Raw genomic sequence first — 24,887 nt, 5'->3', positions numbered from 1 at the left:
CTCAACCATAGCAAATGTTATATAATGTTTTTACAGACACATATAACAGAGAGTAAAACCTCTCCCGAAGACAACCCCTGATCTAGACCAGATTTTTAATTTCTCTTGTTTCCTATGAGTATTGGCCGTCTTCTCTGAGAAAACCGACCCTCTAGAAGAGACTTTTTTCACCGGAATTTTAGATGGTTGTCTCACGGAGGTTTGCCTGTATAAACAGCAATATATTAAATATACTGCAGAATAGAATCCGGGCCCCTGGCCATTGCAGCAGCAGATAAATGCAGCACGCTTGTACTGTACACAGCGTACATATAGCTGCACACTTATCAAAATAAAATGTCTGTTTGTCAAAATGTGGTTATTGTTCTAGGTTATTGTATTTGGAAATAATAGGGAACCAGCAGGTGAGATCTCCCCACGGTGTTTACCGGGGCCAACCTGCTACAAAAAAACAAGCATTTTTGCAACACAGCAAGAGAAATACAAAAAGTGCCGCGTTACCCGGAGAAGCTGGTGCTGAAAAGCGAGGGCACAGCATGAAGTTGTGCTTTGTGAACGGGTCTGAGTAACTGTCCACATAATCAGCAGAATGTTCTAGTTCATATGTTCAGAAATAAATCATCAAGTGCAAAGTTATTACAGCCTTCCTCCTTTAATTATATACATTTTGTCATCTGATCTGCCCAGATAGCCTTTATAAAGGAGGAAAAATTTAACTGCAACGTCCGGACCCCCCTCTATTAACCAGGGAGCCTATGGAAAGACAGTCCCTTCACTCTGATCTTCATTGATCGGTACAGGGCAGGAAGGAAAATCAATACATCACTAGAGCCTGGGGAGTTAACCCCTGGGCAACATGTAGTACCCCACCACTAGACTAGGCTACCAGCAAAGTCAAATCTTTTTTCCTTATTTTCTGTTTTATCTTAATTACTATTTTTTCTAGTTATAAGACACACTTTACTTCCCGGCTTCCAAACTTTAACTAGACTAAAGACTCCAGTCCCGGCCATTCAACCACTTAGGTGCCACAATCAATAGCAATTGCGGAATCTAAGCCATTCAACAGGGGGTGCTCCCTCTGTCATCCCATGGCCCATTTCTCCCGCAATGCGATCGCAGGGTGCCGATGGGTTGTCATGGCAGCTAGGGGCCTAACAAAGTCCCCCAGGTCTGACAACTTAGTCCTCCCAGAGTACGTTATAAAGGACCATACACTGCGATACATAAGTATTGCACAAGTGAATACATGTTCGTGTCCACTAGTCGGAATAAAAAAATAATTTCAAAATGAAGTTTTGAACAATGTACAAGAAAAATCTAAAATTATTTTGTGGAAAAATTAAAAATTAAGTAAACATAAAAAATGTTAATATAAGTGATATCCCCACGTCCGTAGTAGTCCGAACATTAAAATATAACTTTATTTATCCCACGTGGTGAATGCTGTACAAACGGTATTTTAAAAATAAAAAAAAGCACAACAAAAATGGAATAATGGAATAAAGAGTGATCAAAAAAAATCTTATTTACCCTACGACGGTGCCAATAAAATCTACAGCTCGCCTTGCTAAAAACAAGCCCCCCAATAGCTCCATCAATAGAAAAAAAAAAAGGTTATGCGACACAATTTTTTTAATTTCAACAAACAAATTGTTTTTATTTTGTAAGAGTTGTACCAAATGTACCCAGTTTTTTTATTTTCTATCACTGTAATCGTATTGACCTGCAGCTTAAAGAGGCTCTGTCACCAGATTATAAGCGCGTGATCACGCTGTGAATGACAGAAACTTTACCGAAGTGTCGGGACTGTGAATAGACATTGCATCATGCCTGGAGGTGATGTCTATTCACTCAAAAAAAGAAACTTCAGTAAAGTTTAATGTGTGTGTATGTGACAGCACAGCATGATCAATCACCCTGTGCTTAGTACAAATGGACATGAATGGAGAGAAGTGTATGACACTGGTTGGTCAGCATCATACACTTCTGTTCACAACGCCCACTTGGTCAAAAGTTAAAAAATGTCCAGTTGTCTATTAAGAAACTAATTAGCATAAATCTAAAATTGCTCGTAACTTGCTCAAAAATGGTTATTTTTCAAAATAAAAACCACTGTTATCTACATTACAGAGCCGATCAGATTATTTAGGAGATAGGGCATTTATAATCTGGTGATAGAGCCTCTTTAAAGTAAACGTCATTTTTACCGCACATTGAGTGCTGTAAAAAACAAAGCCCAAAAATAATGCAGGAATTGCATTTTTTTTTAAAAATTAATTGAAACCGTTTCTCAGTACATTATAGTGTACATTAAATGGTGCCGTTAAAAACGACAAAAAACAAGCCTAAAGATGGAAAAAATAAAAAAAAGTTATGGCTCTTGGAAGCCGGGAATTAAAAAACGAAAACACAAAAAGTGGCCTGGTTCTGTAGGGGTTAAGATACAAACGAACTACAAAATTGGGCTCTTTAAAGGCAGCACAGCGTCACACACTTCAGCAAAGAGTTTATATCCGACCAGGTCAACATGTGTGTGAACATATATTTCTTATGCACATGTCCCGGCAGTTTAAAGAGGCTCTGTCACCACATTATAAGTGGCCTATATTGTACATGATGTGATCGGCGCTGTAATGTAGATTACAGCAGTGTTTTTTTTTAGAAAAACTATCATTTTTGACGGTGTTATGACCTATATTAGCTTTATGCTAATGAGTTTTTCAATGGTTTTACTATATGGCTAAGTGGGCGTTGTGAAGAGAAGTGTATGACGCTGACCAATCAGCGTCATACACTTCTCTCCATTCATTTACACTGCACTAGCGATATAGCTATATCGCTATGTGCAGCCACATAGACATTACTTCAGTGTCCTGACAATGAATATACATTACCTCCAGCCAGGATGTGATGTGTATTCAGAATCCTGACCACTTCTCTGTGATTTACAGCACAGCAGGCGTAGTCTCACAGCAAACTGTCATTTACAGCGAGATCTCACACAGACGCTACAGAAGGTCAGGATTCTGAATACACATCATGTCCTGGCTGGAGGTAATGTATATTCATTATCAAGACACTGCAGTAACGTTATAGTGTGTGTATTTGGCTGCACATAGCGATATAGCTATATCGCTATGTGCTGTGTAAATGAATGGAGAGCAGTGTATGACGCTGATTGGTCACTGATTGGTCAGCGTCATACACTTCACTCCACAACACCCACTTGGTCAAAAAGTAAAACACGCCCAGTTGTCCATTGAGAAACTCATTAGCATAAAGCTAAAATAGGTCATAACTCCGTCAAAAATTATCGTTTTTCTAAATAAAAAACACTGCTGTAATCTACATTACAGCGCCGATCACATCATGTACAATATAGGCCACTTATAATGTGGTGACAGAGCCTCTTTAAGGGAGGTAAAGTCCCAAAACATATTATATATTCAATTTATATGGTAATAAAATGCAGAAATCCATATAGTTCTCATGGCAGATGTACGGTTTTAACCCATTGTGAATATCATATTATTCTATGGATTAACACTGCAGCACTAGATTTATACGTACCATAGGCAGGTGCAGCAGCACTGTATCCGTATGGGGCTGCGTAACCTAAAAGACAAATTAAAACATTTGTTCAATGCCAAACCCTGTTAAAAGAAGCTTTTACACTTTGATGTGCCATAATAGAACATTAGTGGGGGTCTATAAGCAGAACTCTATTATAAGAAAGGGAGAGGGGTCTCGGTGCTCAGTACGGTAAAGTTGGAAAAGGTCCGTTCACAACTACATCAAATGTTGAGTATGAAATACTTATCTTATGTAAGCCTGTAGTACCAATCAGGGCTGCATTTACAATTTTGCAGGCTTCAGAGCTGAAATCTCCCAATTAATTTTTTTTTTGTCATGAGGAAAAAGACATCGCACTCACCAATTCCATAAAAGTATTCCTTTATTCTAATATTTTAATGATTGGAATGAAGTAATACTTTTATGGTGCTAGTGAACGCAGTATACTTTTATGGTGCTAGTGAACGCAGTATACTTTTATGGTGCTAGTGAACGCAGTATACTTTTATGGTGCTAGTGAACGCAGTATACTTTTGGTGCTAGTGAACGCAGTATACTTTTATGGTGCTAGTGAATGCAGTATACTTTTATGGTGCTAGTGAACGCAGTATACTTTTATGGTGCTAGTGAACGCAGTATACTTTTATGGTGCTAGTGAACGCAGTATACTTTTATGGTGCTAGTGAACGCAGTATACTTTTATGGTGCTAGTGAACGCAGTATACTTTTATGGTGCTAGTGAATGCAGTATACTTTTATGGTGCTAGTGAACGCAGTATACTTTTATGGTGCTAGTGAACGCAGTATACTTTTATGGTGCTAGTGAACGCAGTATACTTTTATGGTGCTAGTGAACGCAGTATACTTTTATGGTGCTAGTGAACGCAGTATACTTTTATGGTGCTAGTGAACGCAGTATACTTTTATGGTGCTAGTGAACGCAGTATACTTTTATGGTGCTAGTGAACGCAGTATACTTTTATGGTGCTAGTGAACGCAGTATACTTTTATGGTGCTAGTGAACGCAGTATACTTTTATGGTGCTAGTGAACGCAGTATACTTTTATGGTGCTAGTGAACGCAGTATACTTTTATGGTGGTAGTGAACGCAGTATACTTTTATGGTGCTAGTGAACGCAGTATACTTTTATGGTGCTAGTGAACGCAGTATACTTTTGCATTGCAACATCATCTTTTTATACGTAGTTACACTGTTTGAAATTATACAAACCTTTGTTTCCTCATTGTATTGACATTCAACAATTGATTTTGGACAGGGCCAGCACACAGCTCTCTTTTAACTCCTTCCCGCCACAGACATTTTTATTTTCGCACCCCCCCCCCCCCCATCCAAAAGAAATAACTTTTATTTTTCCATCGATAAATCCGTGTGAGGGCTTAATTTTTGTGGGACGAGTTGTCGTTTTTCATGCCACCGTTTATTGTACCGCATAATGTACTGGGAAACTGGGAATTCTTTGTGGGGTGGAATGGAGAAAAAAAACCACGATGATTCCTCCATTATTTTTGGAGTTTAGTTTTCACGGCGTTAATCGTACAATAAAAACTAGGTCACCTTTATTCTGCTGGTCAATTTGATTACGGCGATGCCAAATTTATAGAGTTTGTTTTGTTTAACTACTTTTACAAGGCAAAAAACGAATCGTTATAAAAAAAATAATAGTTTTGTGCTACCATATTCTGAGAGCCATAACTTTTCTATTTTTCCATCTATTTGAGCTGTGAGGGGATTCTTTTTTTGCGGGGCGAGCTGTAGTTTATATTGGTACGATTTTGGGGTACATAAGACTTATTGATCTTTTGATTCTAGCGATTTACTTTTTTTTCTTTTATAACGCGCGGATTAAATAATGTTATATTATAATAGTGCAGACTTTAACGGACGCGGTAATACCAATTATGCTATTTTTTTTACATTGCTTTGGGAGGAAAATGGGAAAAGTTTTTGTTTTTTTTTATTAGTTCTTAAACCAGCGGTCGTTGGATCGTTTGCATGATAAACTGCAATACTAATGTATTGCAGTATATCGTGATTTTCACAGGCTTCTATTAACCCGTTAGTGACCGGCCCATCGTCTTTTTACGTTGGTCACTAACGGGCCTTATTCTGATGCCATAGACTTTTTACGTCGCGGCATCGGAATAAGTAAACAGAGCAGGGAGCTGTCAAATCTCCCCGCTCTCAGCTGCTAGAGGCAGCTGAGGGCTGGGGGCGTCCCTGCTCTGCCGGGTGAGATCGATATTAATATCGATCTCACCCGTTTAACCCCTCAGATGTGGTGCACAATAGCGAGCACCGCATCTGAATGGTTTTGGAGAGAGGGAGGGAGCTCCCTCTCATCCCACCGACACCCGGCGATACGATCGCTAAGTGTCTGTGTCTCCCATGGCAGCCGGGAGCCTAATAAAGGCCCCCAGGTCTGCCTGTAATGAATGCCTGCTAGATCATGCCTCTGGCATGACCTAGCAGATGCCTGTCCGTTTTAAACGGACAGGCAGTAATACACTGCAATACAAAAGTATTGCAGTGTATTATAAATGCGATCGCAGAATCGCATATTAAAGTACCCTAGTGGGACTAGTAAAAAAGTGCAAAAAAAGTTTAATAAAGTTAATTTGAAAAAAAAATTGAAAAAAAATGAAAAACCCAGCTTTTCCCCTTACACAATGCTTTACTATTAAAAAAATAAAATAAAGTTAAAAAGTTACACATATTTGGTATCGCCGCGTCCGTAACGACCCCGACTATAAATCTATTACATTATTTAACCCGCACGGTGAACGTCGTAAAAAATGTAATAAAAAACGATGGAAAAATTGCTGTTTTCTGTGAATCCTGACTTTAAAAAAATGTTATAAAAAGTGATCAAAAAGTCGCATCTACTCCAAAATGGTACCAATAAAAACTACAAGTCTTCCCGCAAAAAAAAAAGCCCTCATACAACCGCATCGGCGAAAAAATAAAAACGTTACGGCTCTTCAAATATGGAGACACAAAAACAAATAATTGTGAAAAAAAAGCATTTTTACTGTGTAAAAGTAGTAAAACATATAAAAACGATACAAATTTGGTATCGTTGCAATCATAACAACCCGCTGAATAAAGTTAGTGTTATTTATATCACACGGTAAACTGCGTAGATTTAGGACGCAAAAAAGAGTGGCGAAATTTCAGTTTTTTTTTCTATTTCCCCCCAAATAAAAGTTAATCAATAAATAATGTCCCCCAAAATGGTGCTATTAAAAAATACAACTTGTCCCGCAAAAAACAAGACCTTATACAGCTATGTCGACGCAAAAATAAAAAAGTCATAGCTCTTGGAATACGACGATGGAAAAACTTAAAAAATGGCTTGGTCATTAAGGTTTAAAATAGGCTGGAAGGGCTTAAAGGGGTTTTCCAGAACCAATTTACCCAATCCTATTTAACGGAACATCTAAAATTAAAGCAGTTTGTAATATTCTTGCGTTTACATTGTTGTTTCTGTCACGTGATGCGTTTCCAACAGTAAAATCGGAACTTTTGTCGCTGCCCCGTACATGACCTATTACTTCCCTTTTCCGGTCAGCTCAATATTCGGGTACGTCATTCCTGACGTCACTATACACTGAGGGAAGGGGAATACGTCTGCGTATGCACGGTTGCTACACAAACAGGCATAACAGGAAACAGCCGAAAAGAGTAAGTATCAGAAGTAAACAAAGCGCAAGTCGAGCGCAGGAAGTGAAATGAAATGAATCAAAGAGTTGGGAAGCATTCTTACACCATACGCAACAGGGAGCTCAAATTTTTAAAAATATATATTTTTGGATCAGGAAAACCGAGGCTGCCCCCTTTACTAATCCTGGACGTTGCCACGACAACCATCAACATGCCGCAATTGCGATGCGGGAGGGTGATGGGACATCGGATTGTTACAGTGAAGTGCAGGCTGTAACCTACAGCTGACACCCGTGTTGTATGGAGTGGCCTCAGCCCGTTTCATACTTCCGCTATCCAGCTATGACGTACGTCAAATGTCAGGAAGGGGTTAAATATGAGCATCCCTTGCTGGCTCAATGTCGGCAGAGAATGTGCTCTGGTGATCTGCATTCTATGGCTCTGATGTAGGAAAACATTGACTGCACTGCATGTTAGGGATCTCTGTGGACAAGCTGCAGACCAGTGGTCCCCAACCTGTGGTTCTGAAGCGGTTATACAACTACAACTCCCAGCATAGCCTGGTAGCCACAGACTGTGAGGGCATGCTGGAAGTTGCAGTTCTGTGTTAGCTGAAGAACACGGCTGTAGACGGTTTTATTAGAAACAACCAAAACTAAGAATTCAGCTCTGGACTAGAATACAGACTGTGACTAAGGATTAGCGCAAGACAAGTAATTGCATATATATACAGAGTTTCTCAACTTTTTATGCATATTATATCATTATATAAAGTGTAAAATTAGTGCTCAAGGGCGATCCACTGGGACCACATATTTACAGTCAACAGGAAGCGGGAGATAAGCGTGGCTAGAGGTTTGTGGTAGCCACTTATCTCCCAGAGAAACAAATGATTAGGCATACTGAACTACAACGTGCCCAATCGTTGCTCCCTCTGATAACTGCCATTAAGGGCTGGTCCCTACACACATTCGATTGTTGACTTATCCTTATCCTGTCCAAAACGTTTGGGGGAACTTATTGAGAACGGTATTTCAGACACCAGTCTTAATAAAGGAGGTGCATTTTATTCTGGCTCTCTTTGGATTCAATGGCGCACGCCTCTTAACAAATTATGCACCTCTCTGGCCGTCTACGCACTATAACTTGCGCCAATTTCTGACGTAAATTTGTCAAGCTGTGGAAGGTCTCGCCCCTTCCACTAATCCTCAACTACTTTTTAGTAAAATAGCATAAGCGGCACCGTTTTTGGGGGATTTTTGCACAAATTATGTCTTTCATACACCAGAAAACTTGCATTTAACTAATGTGCATGACCAGCTTAAAGGGGCATTCCAGGCTACAGCATTTTTCACCTATCCACTGAAGAGGTGAGAAATGCTAGATTGGTGGGGGTCTAACATTCCCAACAGCTGCAAGACACCATCTAGGAGGAGTTTAAATGGAGCGGAGGCCAAGCATGCCTGGTGCCGATCCACTCAACGTTTATAGGGCTGATGAAAACCGCCCCTGCTGCATTTAAACTCCTCCTAGCCGCTGGGTTCCCTCCTCTCCTGGTGATCGGTGTGAGTTCTAGCGTCCGGACCCCCCACTGATTTAGCATTTATCATCTATCCAGCGGATAGGTGAAAAGTGCTGTAGGCTGGAATGCCCCTTTAAGACATTGGATCAATGTTTTAGATACATGAAAAGATTAAAACATGATGACGACACTTGAAAAAAAATGACCTTAAAATATATACCTTGAGTAATGTAACCAGGAGTAGCTGTAGCCCCCACAAATGCTCCCCGTGTCAATGCCACTCGTCCACGTCCTCGAGCGGCCTGTACTGCCGCGGATACCGCTGAGCTGACCAGTCCTTTCGTCTGAGGTTACGGGAAAGAAAATATAATCATTACTGTCAGAATGAGCAGCGGGGGCCACTGCTGGTGTAATACGACGTTGTATGCCGCTCACTATAGAAGCCTAAGCTGTGAGATCAGTTTACATACTGAGAGTCCGGCTATTATCCCTGGCGAAGGGCAGAGAAAACAGATGTGTGTTCAGTCTCTGACTGCCTAGACTAGCGCAGACATAACCTACATTTCCTGTGGTATCTGTAACAGCTGGACAGGGAGTAACAATGCTTCCTGCGCAGCCTGGGAATACGCAGCCCATTAACATCTACATCCAAATGGAAGCTGGGAAAGTAGCTGAATTCATCTCTGCACGGTCTTTATAATGAAAATGAACGGTTAACTGCATAATTAATGCGCCGCCGTCTATAAAAGCCTGTGTATAACACCAGGGGAGTAGAACCATGGCTTGTCCTCATTTACACACCAGAACGCATGTTTAACACCGGCTCCTGCGATATATACCTTACTGGTGTGGCTTTATCGGAGTTATGAAAATCCTGCAGGCGAAGAAATCCCAAATCTCCGGATATAAAGCAGAATTTCCTATTTGAGGAGGTGGTTACGCGGGTGCTTATAATATATCCATCTGGTCATCACACGTGTATGTAGTGGTAATGACCATTTTGGAGTAAATCATTTATCATGGCGCCCCTGCCCATACACCACTCTTATACATGATCAATCAGCCCCAAACACTGTTAAACCCAGTAATATAAAGATATCAGGCTTTTGATTTAATTTAAAAATAGGAAAAACAACTAAGGGGCAAATTTACGAAGACTGGTGTTTCATTTACCAGTCTTGGCGATCTGCTCTGCTGGAGTAAGATGCGACAGAGTTCCCAACAGGCGCACACCTCTTAATAACTCGGGTGCAACTTTCTGCTGGCCGTGCCCCATAATTGTGGCGCAATGACAGCGGCCGTGCGCCAGCCACCCCATGAAAAATGAATGCTCACCTCACCTCTTTAGCTTCTTCCCTCCGGGTCCCCTCAACAACATGCTGTGGCTCATACAAGACCCTGACGTCTTATAAACGCAGCACTCAGTCGTTACTGCTGCGTCACATACAACGTCCTGATGCTGCTCGTATGTTGTATCAGCCGCAGCTGGCAGCTAGAGCCTGAGGGGACCCGGAGGGGAGAAGAGGAGCTGTGAGGTGAATATACAAGTTTGTTTTTTTTGTCCGATGGGGGAGAGGGAAAAAATAGCCCGATCTAAGTGGGCAAGGTACAGGGCCTGGCACAGACCTCTACACGGGCCCCACAGAGAGCAAACTATGTCGATGTCCACCTTCATTTATGCCAATTTTCTGCCCTAAATTATAATCAATCTTTCAGGCCCTTGTGGTCCTGCCCCTTTCTTCAAGCTACGCCCTTTTTTCAAAATGTGGCAAGGGAGACGAAGTAGACCTAAAAGTTGCAATTTTCCCTTTTGGACCTTTTTTGTTACTTTTCTACACCAGAAAACTGCAATAGAAAAGTGGAAAAACGCCCCCCTATGTCCCTACAAATGTTTTCAGAAAAACTCGGGCGTGCAGGTAACTCTACCCTGCAAAGCAGATTCCCCCAGGAAAACAGTTCAACAGCAGAGTCAATATTTTTCCAGTCAGGGATCAAAGACTGAACAGGAGAATAATTCCCATCCATACACTTACTATATTATAATGCCGTCTTACCCTCTAACCAGGTGATCAGTAGTTGTATATTCATATGAAGCTGTGGTTCTTACATAACGCTTATACTGGAAGATAAATGATTATCTTCTAGACTATTGTAATGGTTTATTTTAGTGTTTTTCATGCATATTTGTGTCTATTTTGACGAACACACATTCAGAATTATCTCATCACAAGTGCTGTATTTGGGTTCAGCTGGTGCCATCAGAGGGGTACATAAAGGTATGGGTGCCATAAAAAAAACATATGTTTTGTTTTGCCATATTCGGAGAGCCATAACTTTTTCCATATTTTTGCATCAAGTTAGCGGTGTGAGCTGAAGTTTTCATCGATACCATTCTGGGGTGCGTGCAACTTTTCTTTTTTTTTTGGAGAGCTGAGGTGACCAAAAAACAGCAATTTGCATGTTCGATACTAGTTATATTAACTTTTATTTTATTTATTTTTTTAACATTGCTTTAGGGAAAAGATGGGAAAAGGCTTTTTTTTTTTTTTTACTTTTAGTGTAGGAACAGACTAGGCGTAAACACTGCAGATTTTCCGCAATGGATTAATTGCGGAAAATCCGCAGCGTATCACAGTAGCAGCAGTGTGGGTGAGATTTCAACAAATCTCGTCCCCGCACTGCTGTAAATATCCACCCAAAAAAACGCACATAAATGGACGTGCGGTTACTTCAACCGCAGCATGTCAATTAATTCTGCGGATATGCAACTCTTCTGTTGCGGGTTTATCCATTGAATTCAATGGGGTGCTTAAACCCGCAACAAAGCAGTGTGTGTTGCGATATTTGCGATTGAACACAGCGATGCGCCGCAAAAAAATAAATAAATAAATGTTTATACTTACCCAGACTTCCCTGCTTCTTCTCCAGTCCGGCCTTCCTGGATGATGTTGCAGGCCATGTGACCACTGCAGCGTCATCCCAGAAGGCCGGACTACGTGCCGAGAAGAGGGAGGGGGTAAGTATGAAAGTTTTGGGGTTTTTTTCGGCACCGCTTTGCAGCGGAAGTTTCGCCGGAAAAACGCATCACAATGTGGCGCCATTTTCCGGGCGGCATTCCCTGCGCTTAGCCAGTGAGGCCGCGCCATACTTCCCCTTAACGGCTGTCATGTACTAGTACCTGACATGTCGTTAAAGGGAACCTGTCACATCCATTTCACCTATTAAACCAGCAATACCTGGTGGTAGTGGGTGAAAAATCATTTCTATGTAACCTATAATTGTCTTCTGTGCGCAGTAACTAGATTGGAGGCCCAGAGAAAGCAGGAAAGGGTGTCGGACCATACATGACGGGCACATGCGCGTTATCTCAGATGAGATTTCAGCATACAGGGCGGGACAGTTTTAGGCGGTGGGCGGGCATAAGACGACGAATGAACGAGACTGCCGGATTATTAACATAAAAGGCGCAAAATGTTTGCTGACCGTTATTTACGGTTGGAGGAGGAGTTTAGGAGCGGGGATAACGGCAATGATCTTTTGACAGCAGCGGCCGGTGAGGCGTGTTCAATAGGTCAAATTCTGGTGACAGGTTCCCTTTAAGACACCAAAATTGGTTCACACTGATGTGTTCTGGAGCATGAATAAGGTTCCCAACATACCCATTCCCTGCAGTGTGTCCCCAAATAGCTATCAAATGTTGTCCCTATAAACACGGTAATGTCATTAACAAAACAGACAAGCAAGAAAGTTTGTTTCAAAAACAAGTAGACCGGCAGCTCGTTTCTATGACATTGCCTGGATACGATATCATGTTGCTGGCTGATGATACAGAAATAAATGTATCTTCCTACCCATTGTAATCGGTCTAGGTAAATATATATGTACAGGAGCATCCCCCATACAAGGCTAATAAACCAATAATGCAAAGCCACTGCTGATAATGGCACAATTAAGGCTAATATAACGCACACACGCACATAAGGTCCCATGCACACGTCCGTGCCCGTAATCACAGCCCACATTTTTGGGCTGTTCTCCCATACAAACAATGGGAGCACAGCCCGTAAAAAGCAAAAGATAGGACATGTCCTATCTTTTGCGGTACACTTCTACGGCACGGACACCTATCCGTGGCGATACGGAAAGGTGTCTGCAGCCAATATAAACGAATGGGTCCATAATTGTGGACCGTATTACAGTCTGCAATTACGGATAATTTTTACGGTCACGTGGCCTAAATGTTCTTGTGTATACTGTAGATAAGCTCTATATGGGGAAATAACTGTTGCTGCCCTTGCAGGCGCTTTTTACAGTAGCCTGCATTCTGGCAATAGACTGTGCAGGGATGCTGTTGGGATGTGCTGAGAGAACCAAGACAACCTCTCGGGGCCAGGAAGCAGTATATCCTTCAGTACACCTGCTGTCACTGCCAAAGTATCCAACCTAGAAAGGTATCAATGTCTTGATGTCCAACTCCACAATAAAAACATGGAGGTGGACAAGATGTGTGTGTCCAGAAATAATTATCTGTTATCAAGCAATCCCCTCTTACAGGACACAGAAACCTCACCTGTGGAATAATCTTTTTCTTCTTGATATTTGCTGCATTTGGCCCAGAGAACAGTTTCTCAAGAGCAGCGAGTGCGGCGCTGGCTTTTGCTACCTTCTTGTTTGGACCAGCGCCTCTGAACTTCTGTGCGTCCACTTCAACCTTATGATACAAAGGACAAATAAAACAGATATTCAGAGTCATAAAAACGACACTAAAGTTCCAATAATCTGTCCGGGATTATTGAGGTGCCAAATTTTTGGAAAATCCACAAGCCCTTTACATTCATAAATATACACAAATACATACCGGTGTGTCCTCTGGGGGGCAGCGGTGGTGGATGATCTTGGGTAATGACATAATTTGTACACAGGAGCCTATACTACTACTATGTCCTTGCACTGATGATAGTCAATGCTTGAGTTACCACTGGCACACTGAACAGAAAGGCCATAGTAGTACTGTGGGCCCGAGAATGGGGCATACATAAACAGTACTTTATATTATCACCCACAATGACCTACTATTGCTGACCCACAAAGGACCTGGGCAACTATTTTGGTCCCATGCAGGATTATCAGAATTATCGAAATCAGGTGCTGGGCTTAAAGAATTGTAATGTACTTTTAGAAAACAAAAAAAGGAATATAGAAATAATTTGTTTGTGCAAAGCGAAAAAAAAACAAAAAAACACACATTTACCCTGCAAATCCCATTTTCCTAGTGCGACTCCTATAAGATGTCCCTCAGGGGGCTGTAAACACTTCTACAGTGGTCCTAAAAAGGATTAGGGGGCAGCATATATAGGAACTCAGTATGCAGCTCTCCCCCAGTGGTGCCGGGAGGGTAGGGACATGGTTGTAAGGGCAACAATGACCGTTATAAATCCTAAATATTCCATTTCTATATTTTGCCAACCATTAAAAAATAATACCCTGATTAATCATGTTAATTCTATGGTGGGAAGGGGTGATATGGTTTTCCACTAGCCTATTACCTGACCGATTTATATTACCCCTGATATAAACCATTAGGCAAGAATCTGTTAGCCCCTACTTATAATGTCTAAAGGAACTCAAAACAGCGCCACTCTTGTGCATGGGCAGTGTCTGATATTGCAACTGGGGCTGAGCTGCATAACCATACACAGTCCACAGACTGGCGCTATTTCATGAAAGAGAGACTTTTTTTTTTTTCTAATCCTGGTGTTGTAGACCATGGAATAGAACAAAATATTATCCCATAATGCTTTACAGCAGTAAAAATCTGTAACTTACCTCCATTACGAAACGCTTATCATGGCTTCCCCCACTCTCCGATATTAACTCATATTTCAGCCCTCTTCTCTTTTCATTTAGCTCCATGACAGGATTTTTTCCACTGGCTGTCAGAATGGGACCCTGAGTCCTGACCTATGGAGACAAATAGATTGCATTTTACGCCATAATATTCGACAAATATCTGAAACCTGATGAGGAATATTCCACCGTTTGTGTACAAACCGAGAGACAAGGCATTTGTATTTATGTGAAATATTATAATTGAATTACTTCTTTTTTAGGTTAGAGATTGTGATCGTTCTTCGTAAATTACTATGATCGTAGAAATCGTTTCGGTAGATTATTAAGACTGAGGTGATCCAATCTGTCAATGAACCTCTTGCAAGTTGGGCGGCTTCTTAAAGACGACCCGTCAGCTTCAATGACATGAATGTTGCATTACCCATAAAATAATAATTCTGGAACATCTTTTCTTAGAACTCGGCGTTGTGCTGTTCCTCCTGGATATGTATGAATAAATTGACGAGTAGATGTTGCCATTGCTTAGGGTGTGTCCCTACACACTGACACAATTTAATCGGTGCGGACAATGCCAGGACACTCCTTTGACAAGGAGACTTCTAATACCCAGTTGTCAATTTATTCATAAATTTCCAGGAGGAATAAAAGAGGAACGAGAGTTTTAAGAAAAGATGCTCCAGAATTTGTATTTTATGGGGACTGCAAGGGACTGTTTCACAGGGTTCAAATTGCCAGAGAAAAGGTCATGAATCTGTCCACAGGCCTATAATAAACAACAGAAATTACTTTGTTGGTTATGGCTAGAGATGAGCGAACCGGGACAACCGAACCCGGTTTCGGTCCGAACTTCAGGAAAAGTTCGGTTCGCAGCGAATCCGAACTTTACCGGGTTCGGCCGAACCCGTTTTGACCGAACCCGGCTACATTTTGGCGCCTGCCACATGTTACATCTAAAATGGAGGATTACAGAAGATCACCTGACATCAGGCTACCCCATAATGCCTTGCAAACGGCTCTCCCAGCCTATCGGGAGGCAGCATAGGGGCGGGCTCAAGCCTGCAATAAAAGTCTATGCACGGAGCTCAGCGGCCATTTTACAGACAGGAGCTGTAGGAATAGCATCTCTGTGCAGTAAGGGAAAGCTTTAGGAATCTAAAAGGCAGGAATTCAGAAATCGAAGGGGCTCATCCACTACTCACTACTCAGCCAGTGTGTGAATACGCTTTTATAAGGGGCTCATCCCCGTTGCATCCAACTTGCAATACAGGCAGCCTAGTAGTACTATAAGGCCCAGCATTCCCTGAGTGCACTGCAGCGAGGCTGATTGAAATTCTCATTCATTGCCATTTGCCAAGCCAGTGTCCGTGTGTGAATACGCTTTTAAAAGGGGCTCATCCCTGGAATAACAATCCAACTTGCCATACAGGCAGCCTAGAAGTACTACAACGCCCAGCATTCCCTGAGTGCACTGCAGCGAGGCTGATTGAAATTCTCATTCATTGCCATTTGCCAAGCCAGTGTCCGTGTGTGAATACGCTTTTAGAAGGGGCTCATCCCCATTGCATCCAACTTGCAATACAGGCAGCCTTTGTAGTAGTGGTAGTAGTAGTACTACAAGGCCCAGCATTCCCTGAGTGCACTGCAGCGAGGCTGATTGAAATTCTCATTCATTGCCATTTGCCAAGCCAGTGTCCGTGTGTGAATACGCTTTTAAAAGGGGCTCATCCCTGGCCGTTATTAACAGGATAACAATCCAACTTGCCATACAGGCAGCCTAGAAGTACTACAACGCCCAGCATTCCCTGAGTGCACTGCAGCGAGGCTGATTGAAATTCTCATTCATTGCCATTTGCCAAGCCAGTGTCCGTGTGTGAATACGCTTTTAAAAGGGGCTCATCCCTGGAATAACAATCCAACTTGCCATACAGGCAGCCTAGAAGTACTACAACGCCCAGCATTCCCTGAGTGCACTGCAGCGAGGCTGATTGAAATTCTCATTCATTGCCATTTGCCAAGCCAGTGTCCGTGTGTGAATACGCTTTTAGAAGGGGCTCATCCCCATTGCATCCAACTTGCAATACAGGCAGCCTTTGTAGTAGTGGTAGTAGTACTACAAGGCCCAGCATTCCCTGAGTGCACTGCAGCGAGGCTGATTGAAATTCTCATTCATTGCCATTTGCCAAGCCAGTGTCCGTGTGTGAATACGCTTTTAGAAGGGGCTCATCCCCATTGCATCCAACTTGCAATACAGGCAGCCTTTGTAGTAGTGGTAGTAGTAGTACTACAAGGCCCAGCATTCCCTGAGTGCACTGCAGCGAGGCTGATTGAAATTCTCATTCATTGCCATTTGCCAAGCCAGTGTCCGTGTGTGAATACGCTTTTAAAAGGGGCTCATCCCTGGAATAACAATCCAACTTGCCATACAGGCAGCCTAGAAGTACTACAACGCCCAGCATTCCCTGAGTGCACTGCAGCGAGGCTGATTGAAATTCTCATTCATTGCCATTTGCCAAGCCAGTGTCCGTGTGTGAATACGCTTTTAAAAGGGGCTCATCCCTGGAATAACAATCCAACTTGCCATACAGGCAGCCTAGTAGTACTACAAGGCCCAGCATTCCCTGAGTGCACTGCAGCGAGGCTGATTGAAATTCTCATTCATTGCCATTTGCCAAGCCAGTGTCCGTGTGTGAATACGCTTTTAGAAGGGGCTCATCCCCATTGCATCCAACTTGCAATACAGGCAGCCTTTGTAGTAGTGGTAGTAGTAGTACTACAAGGCCCAGCATTCCCTGAGTGCACTGCAGCGAGGCTGATTGAAATTCTCATTCATTGCCATTTGCCAAGCCAGTGTCCGTGTGTGAATACGCTTTTAAAAGGGGCTCATCCCTGGAATAACAATCCAACTTGCCATACAGGCAGCCTAGTAGTACTACAAGGCCCAGCATTCCCTGAGTGCACTGCAGCGAGGCTGATTGAAATTCTCATTCATTGCCATTTGCCAAGCCAGTGTCCGTGTGTGAATACGCTTTTAAAAGGGGCTCTGAAATGTCTGGGAAAAAAAAGGTTGTGAAAGGACGGGGTAGAGGAAGAAACACCCATGCCGTCTCCTCTTCCAGTCCAAATGTTGGATCTGTTGGTGCCAGACCCAGTAGCAGCATTTGTGGCACAAGACATGTGCCCAGTTCCACTAGTAGCAGCTGCCATGTGCCTGCTAGTAGTAGTATCAGCAAGCCAGACTTGTCCATCTCCTCCGGTGGGCGGGTTACTTTAGACAATACGGCCATTGTGGACTGGTTGGCTGGCTCGCGGTCATCTCAGCAGGAAGACTCTGACGATCTGGCTTCAAGCCAGGTTTCGTTGGATTCCAGATCCTCTACAGTTCCTTGGCACGGTGACAGTAGTAATATAGGTATTTCTAGCGTTTCCATTCCATCATCTATGTCTTCGCTCCCCCTTCCTAGCGGGAAGCCATCTTTCCTGAGAGTCCTAAGAGACATCTCCTCGGGTGCGAAGGAAGATACTGAACAACATAGTGATGATGATGATTTGTTTTCCGCGAGTCAGCCAACGGAGTGTGTTGCGGCGGTGGTGGAGGTGGAAGCGGTGACCGAGACGCATAGCTGCGGTAGTGGGGGTGTTGGTGGTGGTAGCCGTGGTGGCAGACGCAGTAATGAGGGGGGGCATGGAGCCCGCCATGATGTCACATCACATTCACAACACAGTGACAGAAGTGGCGGGGATGATGAGGAAGGCTATGATGATGATGTTGTTTTAGACAGGACGTGGGAACCAGGTGACGAGGTGATGACGGCGTCAGAGGAGGAGGGTAGTAGTGGCGGCACTGGATGTGATAAACAGCCAAGCCGAGGTAGGGGCAGAAGTCAATCTGCAAAACGTTGCAGCGGTAGGGTCAGCTCAGGAGCCGGTGACGGCGACACAGATGCTGGTGTAGGTTCCCGAAAAAAGCCTGCCAGACAAGGGGCAAGCTCGGGTGGTTGTGGTGGTGGTGGTGGTGGTGGACGTGGTACTACCTCTTTACGGTACTCTGCCGTGTGGCAATTTTTCTGTACCTTCCCAGAGGAGGAAAACATGGCACAGTGCCGTATCTGCAAGCAGAAAGTAAGGCGTGGGCAGGGCAGCAATGTAGGAACTACTGCTCTACGTAAACACATGGAACGGCATCACAAGGCCATGTGGGACAATCAACATGCCCCACCATCATGTACATCTAATGAAGACCCCTCTTCCGCTGCTGCTGCTGCTCCGAGTCCCTGTCATCTAAGTAGTAGCCAGGCCTTATCCACCATGTCGTTGTCATCATCATCATCACTGTCATCTAGTGCTCCTCCTATGTCCCGTCAGTTATCCATTACGGAATCGTTGTCCAATAAGCAACAATATATACCCAGTCATCCACTTGTCGTGCGGCTTAATTCACACCTGGCAAAGTTGTTGGTGGTGCAGTCGCTGCCATACCACCTGGTCGACTCCGCCGGCTTCAAGCAATTGATGGCGTGCGCTCAGCCTAGGTGGCGAATACCTAGCCGACATTACTTCTCCAAAACAGCTGTCCCTGCCTTGCACAAGCATGTGGAGGAAAAGGTGTCCAAGTCCTTGCAATTATCCGTGTGCAGCAGGGTACATGCCACCGTCGACACGTGGAGCAGCAACTATGGGCAGGGACAGTACATGTCTTTCACGGCCCACTGGGTCAATATTTTGCAGTCCGATGCACCACCGCAGCAATGCCAGGCATTACCACCTCCACGCTTGTATGTTTCTAGTTCAACTCCGGACACCAGGCGCCTACCATCCTTCTCCTCCTACTCCTCCTCCTCCTCCTTGCCTTCCTCCTTGGAGGTCTTCCCGTCCCCGACAGGACACAGCGTATCTTCCACTCCTCCTCCCTCCTCTTTTCATAGGTGCAAGGTGAAGCGCCACAACGCTGTCTTACACCTGCTGAGCCTGGGCGAGAAAAGCCACACAGGGCAGGAGCTGCTGCTGTGCATCAAGGAGGAAATCGCACGCTGGCTGTCTCCTCTGAAACTCACACTGGGCAATGTTGTCTCTGATAACGGCAAGAACGTTGTGGCTGCACTGCGTCTAGGTCACCTGACACACGCTCCTTGCATGGCACATGTGATCAATCTGGTCATAACACGCTTCTTAAAGTCATATGTTGGTTTGAAGGGTGTGCTGGCCATGTCCAGGAGGGTTTGCGTTCGCTTTAGACGTTCGTATGCATTTAAGCACGCCCTCCTGGACTTGCAGCGTCAAAACAATCTCCCAGAACACAGCCTGATTTGCGACGTTCCAACACGATGGAATTCCACCCTGCACATGTTGGACCGTCTGTACGAACAGCGGAAAGCCGTGAATGATTTCCTGATGCAGCAGACGGGCAGCGTTTGGAGCCAGTGTAATTTCGAGCTCAGGCACTGGCAGCTGGTTAGAGACGCATGTCGCGTTTTGAGGCCCTTTGAAGAGGCCACACGATTTGTGAGCCGTGACGCTAGCGGAATGAACGATGTTATGCCGCTGATATTCATTATGGAGCAAACGCTCACAGCGATGATTCAGCAAAGGATGGAGGAAGGATCACATCTGGCTATGGATGTTGAGGAGGAGGAGGAGGATGAGGAAACAGGACCTGAAGAGGAGCTGGATTTGGAGATGGAATCACAGGAAGGGATAGGGGACGAGGCAGCCGCACAACATGACAGTGATGGTGGTGATGACGAGTCTGACGACGACCTTGATGATGGACAACCATGGCAGTATGGGGCGGAGATGGAACCAACCGGGCCCTCTGAAACGCTGGCCAGGATGGCGAGCTGTATGCTTCGTTACTTGCGCGCTGACTGTCGTATTGTTAGCATGAAGCAAAGAGATGACTACTGGATAGCCACACTTTTAGACCCTCGGTATAAAGCCAGAATGGGGGAGTTTTTTGCGCCTTCCGAGAGGGAGGCAAAATTGGCTTATTATAGAGAGAAGCTATGCAGCCAGCTTGTCATGGCTTTCAAACGGCAGACACCCGCTGCAAGCATGTCTGACCGGGGGGCCACTCTCCGCTCCCCACTGTCTCATCGTTCCACCGCCTCTGGCAGAGCTACCTCTGCAATAGGCGGCAGCCGTGGCAGCAGCGGCAGCAGCAGCAGCAGCAGCAGCCAATTCAGTTTGGAAAATATGATGACAACATTTTTACATCCAATACCCCGACCTGACACACATCGTAGCACTAGTCACCAAAGGGATGTTCACCATCTCCAGGTGCAGCACCTAAACAACCAGGTTCACTCGTACTTGGACTGTGCCCTTTCTCCGTCAGAAATGCTGATCCCAGACCCCATGGACTTCTGGGTCAGCAGATTGGATCATTGGCAAGAACTGGCCCAGTTTGCCATGGGTGTACTGTCTTGTCCACCCTCCAGTGTAGCGTCAGAGAGGGTATTCAGCGCAGCAGGGGGCTTCGTCACCCCTAAGCGAACAAGATTGTCCGCCAACAGCTTGGAAAATCTCACGTTTCTGAAAATGAATCAAGCGTGGATCGGTGAGGATTTTAAAACCCCTGTGCCTGATGCCACTGATTAGATCTTACATTGCTGCTGCTGCTGCCGCCTGCTACTGCCGCCTGCTACTATGGGATTCTGTCCTGTCCACTCTTTTTTTAATGTGCCGCTGTTGGTGCTGCAGCTGCTACTACTTCTACCACCAATCCACCCCAGTGCCGTCTGCTACAAGCAGGCCTGCCCCACCAGAGGGCTTTGTCCTGTGACTCTCCAGTCTCTTTTTTTAATGTGCTGCTACTACTGCTACTACTGCTTGCACCCTTGCTGTCTGTGTTGGCTAGTACCTCTACTACCACCAATACACCTACACTGCCATCTGCTACAAGCAGGCCTGAGGCCTGCCCCACTACAGGGCTTTGTCCTCCTGTGACTGTCCAGTCTCTTTTTTTAATGTGCTGCTACTACTGCTACTACTGCTTGCACCCTTGCTGTCTGTGTTGGCTACCTCGACTACTACCACCAATACACCTCCACTGCCGCCCGTCTGCTACAAGCAGGCCTGAGGCCTGCCCCACCACAGGGCTTTGTCCTCCTGTGACTGTCCAGTCTCTCTTTTTTTTAATGTGCTGCTACTACTGCTACTACTGCTTGCACCCTTGCTGTCTGTGTTGGCTACCTCTAATACCACCAATACACCTACACTGCCGCCCGTCTGCTACAAGCAGGCCTACCCCACCACAGGGCTATGTCCTGTGACTGTCGTCCAGTCTCTTTTTTTAATGTGCTGCTGCTACTACCAGTCCTACCACCCTTGCTGTCTGTGTTGGCTAGTCTACCTCTACTACCACCAATACACCTCCACTGCCGTCTGCTACAAGCAGGCCTGAGGCCTGCCCCACCACAGGGCTTTGCCCTCCTCTGACTGTCCAGTCTCTTTTTTTAATGTGCTGCTACTACTGCTACTACTGCTTGCACCCTTGCTGTCTGTGTTGGCTACCTCGGCTACTACCAGTCTACCACCAATACACCTCCACTGCCGCCCGTCTGCTACAAGCAGGCCTGAGGCCTGCCCCACCACAGGGCTTTGCCCTCCTCTGACTGTCCAGTCTCTTTTTTTAATGTGCTGCTACTACTGCTACTACTGCTTGCACCCTTGCTGTCTGTGTTGGCTACCTCGACTACTACCACCAATACACCTCCACTGCCGCCCGTCTGCTACAAGCAGGCCTGAGGCCTGCCCCACCACAGGGCTTTGCCCTCCTCTGACTGTCCAGTCTCTTTTTTTAATGTGCTGCTACTACTGCTACTACTGCTTGCACCCTTGCTGTCTGTGTTGGCTACCTCGACTACTACCACCAATACACCTCCACTGCCGCCCGTCTGCTACAAGCAGGCCTGAGGCCTGCCCCACCACAGGGCTTTGCCCTCCTCTGACTGTCCAGTCTCTTTTTTTAATGTGCTGCTACTACTGCTACTACTGCTTGCACCCTTGCTGTCTGTGTTGGCTACCTCGGCTACTACCAGTCTACCACCAATACACCTCCACTGCCGCCCGTCTGCTACAAGCAGGCCTGAGGCCTGCCCCACCACAGGGCTTTGTCCTCCTGTGACTGTCCAGTCTCTCTTTTTTTTAATGTGCTGCTACTACTGCTACTACTGCTTGCACCCTTGCTGTCTGTGTTGGCTACCTCTAATACCACCAATACACCTACACTGCCGCCCGTCTGCTACAAGCAGGCCTACCCCACCACAGGGCTATGTCCTGTGACTGTCGTCCAGTCTCTTTTTTTAATGTGCTGCTGCTACTACCAGTCCTACCACCCTTGCTGTCTGTGTTGGCTAGTCTACCTCTACTACCACCAATACACCTCCACTGCCGTCTGCTACAAGCAGGCCTGAGGCCTGCCCCACCACAGGGCTTTGCCCTCCTCTGACTGTCCAGTCTCTTTTTTTAATGTGCTGCTACTACTGCTACTACTGCTTGCACCCTTGCTGTCTGTGTTGGCTACCTCGACTACTACCACCAATACACCTCCACTGCCGCCCGTCTGCTACAAGCAGGCCTGAGGCCTGCCCCACCACAGGGCTTTGTCCTCCTCTGACTGTCCAGTCTCTTTTTTTAATGTGCTGCTACTACTGCTACTACTGCTTGCACCCTTGCTGTCTGTGTTGGCTACCTCGACTACTACCACCAATAAACCTCCACTGCCGCCCGTCTGCTACAAGCAGGCCTGCCCCACCACAGGGCTTTGTCCTGTGACTGTCGTCCAGTGTCTTTTAATGTGCTGCTACTACTCACCCTTGCCAATAAAAAGGGTCAATTTTTGGAGGGCTTGTGAAAAGCCATTGCTTGTTGCTTTTACATCCATGTATGGAAGAACCCCGGCAGGCATCTGCCAATAAAAAGGGTCAATTTTTGGAGGGCTTGTGAAAAGCCATTGCTTGTTGCTTTAATGCTTTTACATCCATGTATGGAAGAACCCCGGCAGGCATCTGCCAATAAAAAGGGTCAATTTTTGGAGGGCTTGTGAAAAGCCATTGCTTGTTGCTTTAATGCTTTTACATCAATGTATGGAAGAACCCCGGCAGGCATCTGCCAATAAAAAGGGTCAATTTTTGGAGGGCTTGTGAAAAGCCATTGCTTGTTGCTTTAATGCTTTTACATCCATGTATGGAAGAACCCCGGCAGGCATCTGCCAATAAAAAGGGTCAATTTTTGGAGGGCTTGTGAAAAGCCATTGCTTGTTGCTTTAATGCTTTTACATCCATGTATGGAAGAACCCCGGCAGGCATCTGCCAATAAAAAGGGTCAATTTTTGGAGGGCTTGTGAAAAGCCATTGCTTGTTGCTTTAATGCTATTACATCCATGTATGGAAGAACCCCGGCAGGCATCTGCCAATAAAAAGGGTCAATTTTTGGAGGGCTTGTGAAAAGCCATTGCTTGTTGCTTTAATGCTTTTACATCCATGTATGGAAGAACCCCGGCAGGCATCTGCCAATAAAAAGGGTCAATTTTTGGAGGGCTTGTCAAAAGCCATTGCTTGTTGCTTTTACATCAATGTATGGAAGAACCCCGGCAGGCATCTGCCAATAAAAAGGGTCAATTTTTGGAGGGCTTGTGAAAAGCCATTGCTTGTTGCTTTTACATCCATGTATGGAAGAACCTCGGCAGGCATCTGCCAATAAAAAGGGTCAATTTTTGGAGGGCTTGTGAAAAGCCATTGCTTGTTGCTTTTACATCCATGTATGGATGAACCCCGGCAGGCATCTGCCAATAAAAAGGGTCAATTTTTGGAGGGCTTGTCAAAAGCCATTGCTTCTTCTTTTACCACCTTATATGTATGAACCCTGGCAGGCATCAGCCGCCTAAAATGGTAAATTTTTGTACCTTTTTTAACAATGCATTAAGCATACAACATGCACAAGTGCAGTGGTTTCTGTTAGTTATCTCCGTGTCCCATCCGTTTTCCTAGAGCCATACATGTTGGCGTAACTTTGACACCAACTTTGCATTAAAGACAGCTCAAAAGTACTTGGATACACTCATGGGTGACCTAAGAGTGTTATACAGGGCTTCTAGGGCTTTAAAACAGTGTTATACACGATTTTTAGGGGCTTTCTTGTATTACAGGTTCGGTCAGAACTAGTTCGGTCCGAATCGAACTTTTGCACGAAATTCGGCGAACTTGCCGAACCGAACTTTTCATAAGTTCGCTCATCTCTAGTTATGGCTTTTCTTCCTTT

At 44.8% G+C, this 24,887-nt stretch overlaps 1 protein-coding gene across 5 annotated transcripts in view; it reads right to left on the bottom strand.

Moving 5' to 3' along the window:
- The window catches only part of STRBP (spermatid perinuclear RNA binding protein), a 145,686-nt gene that overhangs the window by 1,755 nt on the left and 119,044 nt on the right, over positions 1-24,887 (bottom strand). For all 5 annotated transcript variants that reach the window (XM_075835520.1, XM_075835517.1, XM_075835521.1 and 2 more), the window contains 4 exons: positions 14,607-14,741; positions 13,351-13,491; positions 9,001-9,124; positions 3,574-3,618 (listed from right to left, as the gene is read on the bottom strand). In XM_075835520.1, coding sequence (XP_075691635.1) covers positions 3,574-3,618; positions 9,001-9,124; positions 13,351-13,491; positions 14,607-14,741 — 445 coding nt within the window. The remainder of the gene's footprint in view (positions 1-3,573; positions 3,619-9,000; positions 9,125-13,350; positions 13,492-14,606; positions 14,742-24,887) is intronic.

This window comes from Rhinoderma darwinii, chromosome 8 (genome assembly GCF_050947455.1).
Source record: "Rhinoderma darwinii isolate aRhiDar2 chromosome 8, aRhiDar2.hap1, whole genome shotgun sequence".
Taxonomy (NCBI): Eukaryota; Metazoa; Chordata; class Amphibia; order Anura; family Rhinodermatidae; genus Rhinoderma; species Rhinoderma darwinii.
Note: the sequence above shows the minus strand (reverse complement) of the source record. Positions and strands in the feature narration are given on the sequence as shown.